The sequence below is a fragment of the Hippoglossus hippoglossus genome, chromosome 14, assembly GCF_009819705.1.
Source record: "Hippoglossus hippoglossus isolate fHipHip1 chromosome 14, fHipHip1.pri, whole genome shotgun sequence".
NCBI classification, from domain to species: domain Eukaryota; kingdom Metazoa; phylum Chordata; class Actinopteri; order Pleuronectiformes; family Pleuronectidae; genus Hippoglossus; species Hippoglossus hippoglossus.
Genome location: NC_047164.1, coordinates 22334936 through 22348565, shown reverse-complemented (window position 1 = coordinate 22348565; position 13630 = coordinate 22334936). Strand labels below are relative to the sequence as shown.

The following is a 13630-nucleotide window of genomic DNA, read 5'->3' as shown; positions in this document are numbered from 1 at the left end:
GCGCCCAGATAAATATATGGCATACTAATAACCGCTTGTAAAAAAGCGCTCACAAGGCGCTGGCTGCTTCCTGGGCCCCCCACGATACAGGAGTGGATAGATATAGTAAATGACATTTATGTTATGGAAAGGATTACTTTTTCCCTTCGTCTTCGGAAAACTGTGTTCATTCAATTATGGAACAAATGGGTGAGATATGTAAAACCCTTAAGGCCAGATTTTGTGGAGGTATTGAATGAATGACCCTGTAATGTTGCCTTAATTTAGCAAGCCTCATCGACCTCTATCCCATTCTCGCTCAAGTCACCCCCTAGCATGTTGTTGTTGTTTTGTTTTTTTGTTGTTGTTGTTTTGTTGTTTTTTTGGGGTGTTTTTTATTCACTTATTTGTTTTTTCTCTTTTGATCTGTGCTTATTGTCTACATGTACACACTATACCTCTCCCAAAATGTACAAAGTTACCCAATTTTGAAAAAGATTGACAGCAGAAGAAAGAAAATTGCCCTTGGGCTGATGTATGTTTTTGAAAACAACTGTCAAAAAATAAAGAATATATAAAAAAAATAAAAAAAAACATTTCACAAGTTTCTCCAACCCTGCAAAGTCCGGTTAAGCCTCAATGAATGAACTGGTTTCTAGAGATTATTTATTTAACATGTAAGATAGAAGGATAACTCATGCTTATCTTATGCTTAACAGAGCTATTTATACTCTGTTTGGAGTGTTGAAGATACACTGTGTTAAACATTAGTATCTGCACCATAAAGTCAAATACATGCAGTAACCAAAGTAATGGAAGTCTACTCAGGATGTGACACAGGCATGAACAACGTATTACTACTACTTGTCAGACAGAGTCATTTTCACATAATGGTTTTAACCTGGACAGAACAAGAACCTGACTGAGGCTCAATGCGTTCTTCAAGTCTTTCTATATTTTGAATATCTGGTTCAGAAAGGTTTTGGTTGCTTTGTACTAATACACACTTTTATTGTAAAAAATTCATCATTTTAAATTATTAAAAAGGTTTAAAATAGATGAATTACGAAATAATCTGTAACATTATCGCTCATCTTCTCACAGGGTTGTCAGTCCTGAAGCCTCCTCCAGTATAGTGAGGTTTGCTGCTCAGCTGGGGCAGACGTTCCAGCTGCTCCACCTTGGTCAAGGTCCTCTGCTCACTGAGGAGACACAATTAAAAGCGCCCTGCATAACATCAACAATCAAGCAGTCTGCACCCATCCCTCAGATTCACCGCGGAGACAACATGTAAAGAACAAAGCAGCAGCTCACCTCTGGAGCTTCTTCTGACTGAGGTACTTCTTCTTGATGTTCGCAAGCTCATTGTCCAATCTCTGATTCTCACTTTTGTACTCGTTCATCTTTGAGTCAAGCATCTTCAGCTCTGCTATCAACACCTGCGGATTCAGAAAGAAATATAACACATAATTCAACAGTCTTTGAGAAACACGCTCTTTGCATTATGTCTAGGTATTTAGCCAACTTCAGCAACACAAACATGCGTAAAAAACATGTGGCTTGGATTCTAATAAAAGGCTTCATAGGTTAAAACTTCAATAAAATGACTTTCAGTGTGTGTGGACGTTTACAGAGTGAGTGTGCTTGATAAACACAGTTTTAACGGAAACAAAGATGGAGGGACAGACGCAGACATACAGTCATTAACTCGGGAAGGACATGGAGTAGTGGAACACAACAAGCAAAACACAAATGAAGAGAGGGATGCTTGGACTGTGAGATGATGGTGAGTGAGGACCTTGAGCTTAGTGGTTCTCTCTCTGAGGAGCCACTGACACTGCTGGAGCTGCTCAGCCGCCTCTGGACCAGGATGTCGAGCCATGATTTGCTTCAGCTCCACATACAGCTTCTCCTTTTCCTTGGTGGGGAAACAAGAAGAAATAAGACAGGAAAAGGAGACAAAGTGCACTTGCCCCCACTCTGTCTACATTCTGCACAGGATTTGTTACCTGCTTCTGCCGCTTTAAGGTCGTATAGAAATACATACTTGTTTACAACAAGAAGTACAACTTAAATAATGACCTAAAACATTCTAGTAAAAATATAACCTAAATGCTCTCCCATTCTTAGGTGTGCTTTTGGTCTTTCATAATACGATCACTGAATAGAGCCAAAGTCAGATATTTTTAAGTGTTACACACAAATATTTTTTTTTGAGTAGAAAGAGAACAATAATGCAATCACTGTTCAAGTCTCCAGTCACAATCTGAAGTTGTGGACTAAGTAGCACAGTGTTCACATTATATTAAATATTTATGTCCTCTCTTTTTTGTCAACAAATCCCATGGAGAGGTATTTGAATATATCCTCCTCACAACCATTGTGTGTGTATCCAAAGTCATGGAGCTCCATCGATGTCCAAAAACTATTACACACACCAGTGAGTGGGACTGTTGAACTGAATAACATGTTACTTTATTACCTCAACACATAAACACTAGTTTATTTTTTACTAAAACCCCACATACAAAACAAATGTGTATTATTCCACCACTGAAAATAGGCCCCAACAAGAACTGTTTTACGCTTTATGTCCCTCTGTTTGAGAAACCGTTGTTAAAAACTACAGTGCTCAGCTGTTTTAGGAAGTAAAAAGTGAAAGTATTTATTCATGACTTGAATACACAGTATACAGACTGGTGCAGTCTTGGTTTTGGTCTTTTTTTTAGAGTAATAAAAAAGACTGTCACCAGCTTTATCATTTACTGATAAAGGTAAACTTATATTTTTCTCTGCTTGTTCAAAAAGGTATTTTTCAAATAAAAGACTAACCTAACAGGTGTGTGTGTGTGTGTGTGTGCTTGTGTTTGCACATTGAGGAAGGAGTGTCCACTGTTTACCTGTAGTAGGAGTTCATGTTCCTCAAGCTCTTGTGACTTGGCAATAAGTCTCCTCTGTAAGGCCTGAATCTTCTGGATGAGTTCATATTTGCCGGGGTCACTGCCCTGCAGGAGAGAGTCGAGGGGTTAACTCTGCTACTCTGTTCATGATACTGGGAGGCAAAGAGGAACCAATGGAATAGGCTAAAGCTGCTATGGCTTTAAGCTAACCCACACAGACACTCAACAAGTCCTTCACCTCCAGTCGCCTCCATCTGTGAATATTTATGGGCTTCAGCTGTTCCTCGAGGACACTGTTTCTTGTCCTCTCTCTGAGCAGCTCCCCCTGCAGGTGGAACATCTCTCGCCTGCAAAAGAAAAGGTCCATGGGGTTTCACACAGCAGTTCTATACAGCTTCATACAATCATGAAACAACCGCCTTAATGGAAATAGGCCCTGTTGCTTATAAGAAAAACAAATAACAGGACAAATATCAGCAAAATAACAAGCCAGAGGTCCATCATTCACAATGCAAAAGTCTGTTGGAAATATTAGTTCAAAAGTAAGACAATGAATGAAGAGGGCAGAGTCTGTCAGGTTCTGTAGGTTGAGAGCACCTTTAACCTACACTCTGAAGGTTAGCTCAGTGTTCATCCATCCTGCTCTCTGTGCGCAGGGCCCCCGTCCTGCCTCTCCTTGTCTATTCCAAGTTCTTGTCATCTCCTTTCATCCTGACCAGGCCCTGTCTTACCTCAGGTCCTTAGTGTGGGGGACTGTCTTGTCCATGATGCTCTTCTTGCGCCGGAGCCTCTTGATCTCCAGGTTGAGCAGACGGACGTCGTCCATGCACTGGTTGTAGTGGAAGTCGCCCTTGCTGAGGATGGATTGCTGGATCCTGATCTTCTCATAGAGCAGGGCACGCTCCTCGTTGCGTCGTAGCAGCTGTTTTCCCAGGCTGTCCCGCTCTCGGATCACCTAGAGAGACATTTCACCAACATATCATTAGATCATTAGACAGTGGTCCCTGTGCTGGTCATTCATCTACCTCCTTCATCATCTTTACCTGGTCCAGCTGTTTCTTCTGTTGGACTTGCTCAGCATCAGCATCAGCGATAATCTTCTGCAGTTTTAGCTCCTCTGTTTTCTGACTCTCAACATGCTGCTTTGTTTCTTCAAGGTGGAGCTTAATCAACTGCAGCTCCACCTGGAACAGGACACACAGATACATGGAATAGGTGTTGGTATTGCTCAGGAGGTGTAAACCCACTTTTCCATGGCTTGATTTGACTAAGAACCACTGAGGCACACTGTAATACCTTGAGGGACTCGTTATCCTTCTCTAAGCGCCTTTGCTCCTGATGATCTTTGGCCAGGGCCAGCTCCTTCCCTGTGATCTCGTCTTTCAGCCGTTCAATATGGTTGCTCATGGTCTTCATCTTCCCCTTGTTCTCTGCAATCTCTTCCTGAAGCAGAGGGAGACATTGGGTGCATTTTACTTAGGAAGGTTCCTAACCGAATGAAAAGATGCAGACGTTTTCTAAATGATACAGAGAGGAGCTTCAATGCTTCCTAACTTATTTCCTTTAGCACAGGAAACACCAGACCATCCTTTATGAAAGGAAAGGAGAAAATGCTCTCCCACAATTCATTGAAGCAGCAACATCTAAAGCAGTGCAACATTGAAGTTGCACCTGGGTAGACCTACACAAATTTAGAAAAAGAGACAGCTGATTTCTTCTCTGTCATATCTTTCCAGTCAGGAGTCACAGTGAACAACAAGCAAATTAGTTCACAATATCATAATCAAACTAATACAAATATATATAATATACTTGGCGATCAAGTAACAAAAAAGTGTGGTGATGCAAAAACAAGGTCTGCCTTGAAGGTACGATCAACACCTTTTTATCAAAGAATAAAAAACACACAAAAGGTCGGGAACACAAAGTTTAAAAACGAGCTCACGACAATCAAAAAACCCACAATAAAACATGTTCTCATGACAGCACCTACAAAAATACACACACATGGTTGAAAGACTGTGTGGCTTCCTAATTACTAGTTCCCTACCCTATGCTCACCGGCGACACCCCTATTGTTGCTGAGGGTTAAGGACAAAGGATGTTGCACCCTGTTAAGCCCTATGAGACAGATTGTGATTTGTGAATATGGGCTGTACAAATAATGATTGATTTGATCAAATCAAATCTCTTTTGTTGTTATATCCTGTGAGTAACTGATGGTTAAATGTTCCCTCTGTTTAAACTGAAAACATCTTTTCTTAGGACGTGTCATTCTGTTTTGGACAGGAAACTTTACCTGAACCGTCGGCACACAGCACAAAGTTCATCACTGTACCGTAAAGTCTGTGAGTATCTTGTGTAAGTGTAAGTGGAGTTGGATTTTCTCTCTTTCCTTGACCTCATGAGGTTTTCCATCAAGGTCAAAAAATGGTGGTTATGAAAGAGCATTATTTTAACTTTTTCGACCACAGCCAGTTTTCAAACTGCAGCAAATACATAATATAAACACTAGAAACTACAAAAAATGAAAACTCACTCCAAACATTACTGCATACTGGCAGTCTGCAGCTGACTCACTACTGACTGGATGATGATTTTACAGATCTGAAGATAATGGCTGACAGGAACTCATCACTCGTACCTGAGCCTCGATGAGGTTTTTGCTGTAGAGGTTCCTTTCAGTCACAATAGAATCCAGCAGGTTCACTTTCTGTTTGAGCTTGTACTCTGCCTCAGTCACCTTCTTCTTCCAATCAAATATCTCCAACTCTCTCACTTCAACATCAGCCATTTTTTGTTGCACCTGTGGAAGGGGGGAGAGTTGCAGACAGGCTCAGGATGGAGGCAGGTTTTTTTTCCAAACATATTGTAAAATAAAGATCAGGACAAACAATGAAATCCATGAAGTTAGGTCTTCTGCATAACCTGCCTTCTGCGTGAGGCTGCTGGTCTCATTGATGTAGCGGTCTCGCTCTTTTTCCAGCTGGTGGATGATCTTGCGCTGCTTATGGGCCTCCTGCCCGTATCCATTGATCTCATGTTCCAGCGTCGTCTTGTCCTGCTCCAGGAGCTTCACAAGCTTCTGCTGTTTCTCAGTCGAATGTGCAGCTTTAATCATGTTCTGTTGATGGAGAAACAACCACAAAGGAGCATAACATTTCATTCTGGTTTTGAAACTCTTTGAGAGGCATTGACACAGGGTTTAGTTGATTGAGAAACAGGAACTGTAGTTTACTTCCTACTAATTATCCACAAGTGTAGAACAGAAAAGAGAGAAATGTGTGCTCAGAACTAATACAGGGTAAATATACCTTATTTATGATGTCTCTCTCTCGGATCAGCTCGTCTATGCCTTTCTTGTCAGCTTCGACTTGCTTTCGAGAAGATTCAAGGTCTGCGAGGAGAAAGATGCAGACAGTTTGTATTGATGATCAAAGCCAAAACCTAGCTCTCTCCTAACTAAGCTCTCTCCTAAAAGAGTTTGCCACAATGTGACTTCAGTCATTTAGCAGACCGAAGGTTTTCCATGAAGATCGAAGAACATTTTACGATGTAAAGAAGAGGCTTAACTTTTACGTCTGAATTAAGACAGTGGGATCATTAAATGTGAGAGAAATGGATGGACATAAACATAAACATATAGGTAAGTGAAAATACATAATCATGTCTGTGATTAGAATCTTTTCTTCTTCTGTCAGCTGATCTGATACAATAGCTCCATCACTATCAATTAGCTCTATGGCATTGGTCTATGTAATGGTGCATTTTTAGTTCTTATATACCAACTCCAACCCTGGTGACTGTCTTTAGCTGTGGCTTAGGAAATAGAGCGGGTCGTCCACTACCCAGACGGTCTGTGGTTTGATCCCCATCTCCTCGATTCTGCGCACCAAAGTTTCCTTGGGCAAGACACTGAACCCTAAATTTCCCCCGACAGCTACAACAGCATTGTGTGAATGATGTGTGATATAAAAAGTGCTGCACATAGATGTATATCTATGTAAATACAGACCATTTAGCATTTATTACAAAACAACAGCAGCTCTTATCTGTGGTCTATTTACACAGTTTCCATTGACAAACTCCAATATTTTCTCCTCACTGATTCTCTGGATTTTTAATGCAGACTAAATACTGGATTCTAAACTTAAATGATTATGATGAAAATACGAACATATTTTATACCTTTATGTTGTGTGTCCATGTGTAGATTGCTATGAGTGTATTACCTACATGTATTTAGTTGTTTGTTTGTTAATTAATCTCGTCAGATATGGTTTGAGGGCGTCAGAAGAAAATATCTGCAGTTCAATGTATACCATTATATAAGAAGTCCTTCAAGCCTATATATGTACTCAAGTTAACAGATATACAATAGTCAGGACCGTCTTAAAATGCATATACAGTGTGTACAGTTGGTTATTGATACTTGAGTTATTGGTCAACGTCATTATTCCACTTGTTCACACAAGCTGTAGAGAGATTCATTCTTAAAGTGATTTCAGTGCAAGTAATAATTCAGTTCTTGTTCTCTGTGAAGATGCATCCTAATGAACATAATGACTTTGGCAGAACTTTGAAATGTATATCCAGTATGTGATTACAGCCAATAACTGTAATATGGTACAAATGTAAAGAGCTCACTATACTGTGCAGAGAAACCACAACATAATAAGGTTTGAAACATTTGTTCATACCCATTTTATATAAATTGATTATTCTTGGAAATTTGGGTGGTTTTAATTATTAGCCTATTGTCTATTTGAACATCGCCTTGTGTTGTACTCTCTGTAATCACAAGGAATGTCAAAAGCATGAAAAGAAAGTTAAAAGCTGACACTGATGAGCTGATAGGGACTAAGTGGGGCTGCAGTGACGAACGGACCCACTGGGACCCCAGAGGGGGGGGGGAAGACAAGAACCCTTACCTTTCTCCAGACCAGCGATCTGAGCTCTCAGTGTCTCCCTCTGCACTTCCACGTCAGCTTTCTGATCCTCCATTTGGTTTAAGTTCTTCTGGATGGCTTCTCTCATCTTTGTCTGTTTGGCAATCGCCTGACGCATCTGAGTCACCTCCTCCTCTCTCATCTAATCAATTACACAAACGCAACAGGGAGAAAGGGTGTCAGGCAAGGAGAGTGGATCACATACAGTGTTCTCCTGAGGGCAGCAGTCCACACTTAGTCTGTCCCTCTGACCAGAGCCTTCAGAGAACTCATTCCAAATTCTCAAGACAAACATATTGTTTTTTTTTCGCTTATTTGCTGACTTTTATTTCTTGGAGAATAAAACACAGTAGACCCGTTTCGGACTTCCTCACTACATATCACTGCAGCGCCCCCTAATGGCCTAATAGGGCAGAAACACAACATCCTAAAAAAACAAATAAATATTGTTAGGACCTGTTTACCAAACTCACCACAGTGACCTGACAAAGTATAATGGAAAACCAGCTCTGGGGGAACAACCATGCTGTCATATTTCCATGTTGTGTGATTAAGCATCAGAGTTTTTGATTTTTTGGGTGTGAACCCACTATCACTGCTGTTACTTCACCACTCTATTCCATTCACATTTAAAATTGTGTGTGTGTGTGTGTGTGTGTGTGTGTGTGTGTGTGTGTGTGTGTGTGTGAGTCAGTGGACAGATGTGTACCTTGAGCTCATTTGCGTTCTGCAGATTAGCCAGCGAGAGATGGTCTTTGAGTGACGAGAGCTTCTCACACTCCTGCTGCAGCTTGGTGTTCCTCAGCTGCACCTGCTCCAGCTCCTTGGTAGATCGCTCATTCAGGATCTGCACAGTCACAAGGGGGATTGAGACGTGGGATAAAAGGGATCGTTGCATTCTGCTGTGCAGTAAGCAAAGTGTATGTTATTACACACACTGTATGTTGTAGTCAACCAGCCTATAAAGTAAATGATGCACTGACACGACTGATACAAAGGTGCACCAAGGCTGATTTAGAGGCTTATTGTGATCAATTTAAATGTAATTCTATCTGTATATTTGTATTTGAACATACTCATTAGGATTCACACTGTACAAAAATACAAATGTAGAAATATATATGTATAAATCAACCCTTTACATGCCGTATGCATTGAAGAAAACATTTAACAATAATAACAACTGCACAATTGTCTTTATTTTCAACTAAGACGATAAATATTATATAAGATCGTTTTTTGACACTGTAAAGAGTATGCATCCCACTCCATTGTTCACCTTTAGCTCTTTCAGCTGCTGCTCCAGTCTCAGCTGCTCCTCTTTGGATCTTTGACCTTGTAGATTTAGGGCTTTGATGTCAGCCGTCTTCGCCTCCAAGTCGACGTGCAGCAGCTTCACCTCCTTATCCTGCTTTTCCTTCAGCCTCACTTCCCGGGAAATCTCGTTCTGTTGTACAAGGAGCTCCTGCTGGAGCTGGGTTTAGAAACAGAGAGAAAAACTCAGAGCTGGATTTGATTTCACTTTCTTGGTATAATATAGAGGTCAAACCCTTGTATTAGTAGACTTTAGCCTTGTTCTTTCCTTGTGTTTGGTTTTTCGATTTAGATTTATACCACTTTGATTATATCTCACATTATATCCAAACTTATATCTCAGTTGTTTGGACTTTGAGTTTATTAGTTCCCATTTTACTTTGTAGCTTCTTCCTTGTGTGTTTCTTGCTTTACCCCCTGTCTTTTGTCCTTTGTCTGCACCACCCATGTTTGTTTCTATTCATGTTCCTGGTTTTGCATGTTTCTGATGGTTTTCCTAATGCTTTCAGTTTTACTTCCTGACGTTTGCTGTTCCTGTTTTGTTCCTTTTGTCTTTTTTAAAATGTGGACTTTGAGATTGCCTGCCCTGTCATCCTACCAGACTCACACTTTCCCTGTCCTCTAAGACTCTATGCCTGCATTCAATGATTCCACCTATCTCCTACCTTCTCAACTGCCCTGCCCTTTGCCTGCAAACTGTAACAATAGACACAATGCCTCATGTGGACACAGTAAGACCATGTGCAGAGTCATCGCTGTGGTGACAGCGCTGTGAAAAACACTTTCTAATGATAATTTAAAATCTGATTTTTCTTCATGTAGACTCTGTTTTCACAAATTCTGATGTATTTGTGAATAAAAAACTCGGTCTCAACCATTGATTTAAACGTGTCATATAATTAGAATGACATCAGAAGTCAATCGGTGTCCTGTCGGAGTCTTTTCTCCATATTTACCTGAGACATGTTCTCTATAGCACTCTGTCTCTGAGCCTCTGTCTCCTGCTGGGTGACAGTGGCCTTGTTTAATTCTTCTCTCAGGCCCTCCACAGAAGTCAGCAGCTGATTCCGATCATTCGTCAACTCCTCGTTCATTTTTAGTAGATCACTGAAAAGAAGATCGCAGTAGGTTCCATTCACTTTCACAGTATTCACACAATAAGTTATTAAGAGGGTGGGAAGGATGACACATGGCTCACTTCTGCTCCTGCTGTGTAGGGAAGCCGTTTTGTTCGTCACTATGTGTCGTTAGGTCTTCTATGTCGTCTTTTAGTTTCCTGATGATCTCTTTATCCTTCTTCTCTTGCTCATGAGTAGCCTTGATCATTTCCCAAGATTTTTCCAGCTCCTTCAGTGTGGGCAAAGTACACTTTTTAGTAAATACTTTCATTGAACTGATATAGTCAGAGTTCAGAGAAGAAATGATAGAACATCCATTCAACAGGACTTAATTCAAACTAAATCATTCTCAGTTACTTAGTATGGTTTCAGACAAGTAAGTTGTCATTAAATGTAAAATATGTCATTTCATATTATTTGCAGAAATTATGACATTGAGCAAAGTAAAACAATTTTTATAACAATTTGTTCAGAATTAATCAATTCAAGTTTTTAAGTTTTCTGAGTGTTGGTCAACCCTTTCACAGAGAACAGGTTGATTTTGTTTTCGATTATGCCACAAAATGTATCTGAGTATAAAATATGAGCGTTCATTTTTTACCAGGAAATGTAAGACAACATATTTATCTCGTAGTTTTAGATTTAGTTTTGTTAATATTTAGAAATCCCATAATTACCCAACCAGACAGGTGTTATTTATATACTATGTTCAGTTTTCTATTAAATATATGGGAGTTATGTTGTGGAACGAATATGTGTATTCAGGATTCCTTTGTGTCATTGTTTATGAACAAAAGAGAGACTTAGAAATGTCCTGTTGTCCTGTTTGGTTTGGATAAAAATGATCACAATACTATTGTGTTTTATCTTAAATAGTGCAATTGGTCCTAATCATGTGTATTTTTGATCGAGCCTATAATTCTATACTTTTATAACCTCTGTATTTGAAATAATCTTAAACTAATAAATAAGCCACGGTATACGTTACAGTAGCCTCTCAGGTTGTGGTCATGCAGGCTTACCCTCTTTAGTAAGTTGATAGTTGACTCATCTTCTTGGGACAGTTTGAGGGCAGCTACGACTTTAGTTGAGCTGGACACAATCTCAGCGTTCAGCTCCCTGCATTTGGACATCAGCCTCCTCTCATTCTCCCTTGACTTCTTCAGAGTCTGGATCAGCTTCTCGTACTCCACCCTGATCCTGTCCATGCTCTGGTCCCCAACCAGCTCACTGAGAACCATCTGGAACTCCTCCAGAGAGTCAGCAGGGTCCTCTGCTCCCCGTCCTGTCTCCTGCAGGGACAGCAGAGACACACACTCAGCATGGGAGAGATGAGCTGTGAGACAGAGACTCCACTCATACAAACCACATTTAACATGGAGCCTTATGTTATATCAAAGTAACCTCATGTTAAAAATAAGGTTTTGAATGAATGAATGAATGAAAGTTTATTTGGACATTTTAGAAAAAAATTTTGTCGTACCCCTTTTTTATATTTTGTCTCAAAATGTATGTTAAACAAATTTCGTTGAGCTTCTTCTGCTATAATAAACCACTCAAACCAAGTCAGTTCAGCTACAAATAGAGTCACAAATAGAGCAGCTACACATCCTGTTTGTATCACTACCCATCCAATGCTGGGTCAAAAATGACCCGTATTCATTTCCTGTGTTATTTAACGCCTGGTTGTTTCTTTGCTATATTTTTTAAATAAATGTATTTTAACATTTAATATTCAAAGTATTCATTAAATATCTTGTTTTTGATTACCACAAATCATTATTTTCCTTTTTCCTTCCTTACTTTATAAACAAACGTAAACTGTGTATTTCTACATCACTTTTACACACATGGGTCAAAAATGACCCACACAGTATGTATTCACTAAATGTATTCAGTATGTATTCAGTATGTATGTAGCTTTTAGCTAGCTAGCTTCTTTTCTGGCTAGCTAACCATAGCTAGATCAACAAAATAAAACTCTAAATATAACAGTATATACTTAATACACTGATTGATATGCATTTGAAAATATGCTTTTGATTTTCTTTATCCAGAGTGTAAGTATAGCTGGTCACAATCATTTCAGACTTACGTCTGACATGGTCATAGAGATACTGTCAACAGTATGAGGAGAATGAGGAGCCAATTCTTGGTCTTGATTCTGACTCTGAAATCTGATGCTGAGAACCTAGACTATGTTCCCCAGGATCAGGCTGGAGCTGTGGGTGTGTCTCCTAAAGGGAGAAGATGTCTTTGATGATATAGGCCAAGCATCTTGTATGTCATCAAAGGAGCTTTCTCCTCAATGAAGAAGGAAGAATAAGCTATAAAAGAATATAAAAAAACATCCAGCCATGCATGAAATAACACAGTAAATCAATACGGGACATTTTTACCCATGTTGTGCATTAGAAGGGGTTTTGCATAGCGTGTGGATCAAAGAGTGAACAGGCGTCACATTGACCATATTCCAATAAGTTGAAGCGTATTTTTATGACAAGAAAAACAACGTCATATGAACCGCACGCTGTTAACATAAGTGTCAGAAAGAGAAGTTACCTCCATCATACGTGTAGAACAGCTGATGTATAGTTATAGTAATAGTTAGTGAATCCTCTCAGGAAGAACACGGGCGGATCACAGCTGTTGACTTCTGTTGCTAAGCAACCGGTGATCTCGCGAGAGAAAGAGCCTCCGGTGCAGAGTGGGTTGCCAGGTCCGTGGTATAGAGCAACTTTTGAAGTGTTGCTACAACATGCACTGTTGCTCTGTTTCTACACGGAAGTGGAACCTAATCCAACCTGTTTCAATGTAAGAAGACAATCACATCATAGAACAAGGATTTGCAAACGTTTTGATGGAAGTCGGTGGTCTTCCTAACATACACCACCGACCATGTTTATGTGTATCACATGCACCAATGGCAACCAAGAAACCACAGAGCCCCCCCCCCCCCAACTTTCTTCTTGTATCTGAGTCGCCTCAGACCTCTAACCATGCAGTACATTAAATAGCCTGTGTTAAAGTAGGTGAGACATAACAAGTCAGACAAGACAGTTTATATATGTTTGTTGAACATGTAGTTTGACTTTTACTATTTATTGAACTGACGGTAAAAAGTGTAATTGTAAATCTACTTCACTGCACCTAGTTCACTGTGGTGTGTGTGTGTGTGTTTCTTGATCTGCGAATGGATCAAAAAATATGCCCCATTACACTGATTATACAGAGGCAATTTGAAATAAAGTCTCATATAAAGGGATGTAACCTTCTGCAGTTGAGATCTATGCAGGCCCTGCTCACATGGTCATATTTCAGGAAATGTAGTAATAAAGTAACCGGCTTAACTTCAACAAGGAGTTAGGAA

General features: G+C 39.9%; 1 protein-coding gene across 1 annotated transcript; it reads right to left on the bottom strand.

The window, feature by feature from the left end:
- Positions 1 to 982: 982 nt before the first annotated feature.
- Positions 983 to 13050, bottom strand: cfap58 (cilia and flagella associated protein 58). The gene is made up of 18 exons (XM_034607225.1): positions 12823 to 13050; positions 11283 to 11552; positions 10341 to 10489; positions 10099 to 10249; positions 9108 to 9302; positions 8538 to 8675; positions 7811 to 7970; positions 6194 to 6276; positions 5812 to 6003; positions 5524 to 5685; positions 4176 to 4322; positions 3923 to 4063; positions 3611 to 3834; positions 3118 to 3226; positions 2880 to 2984; positions 1778 to 1897; positions 1294 to 1418; positions 983 to 1181 (listed from the first exon to the last, which is right to left on the bottom strand). Exons 1-18 carry the CDS (start codon positions 12829 to 12831, stop codon positions 1070 to 1072), a joined length of 2592 nt encoding a protein of 863 aa, XP_034463116.1. The 5' UTR covers positions 12832 to 13050; the 3' UTR covers positions 983 to 1069.
- Between the last annotated feature and the right edge of the window lie 580 nt (positions 13051 to 13630).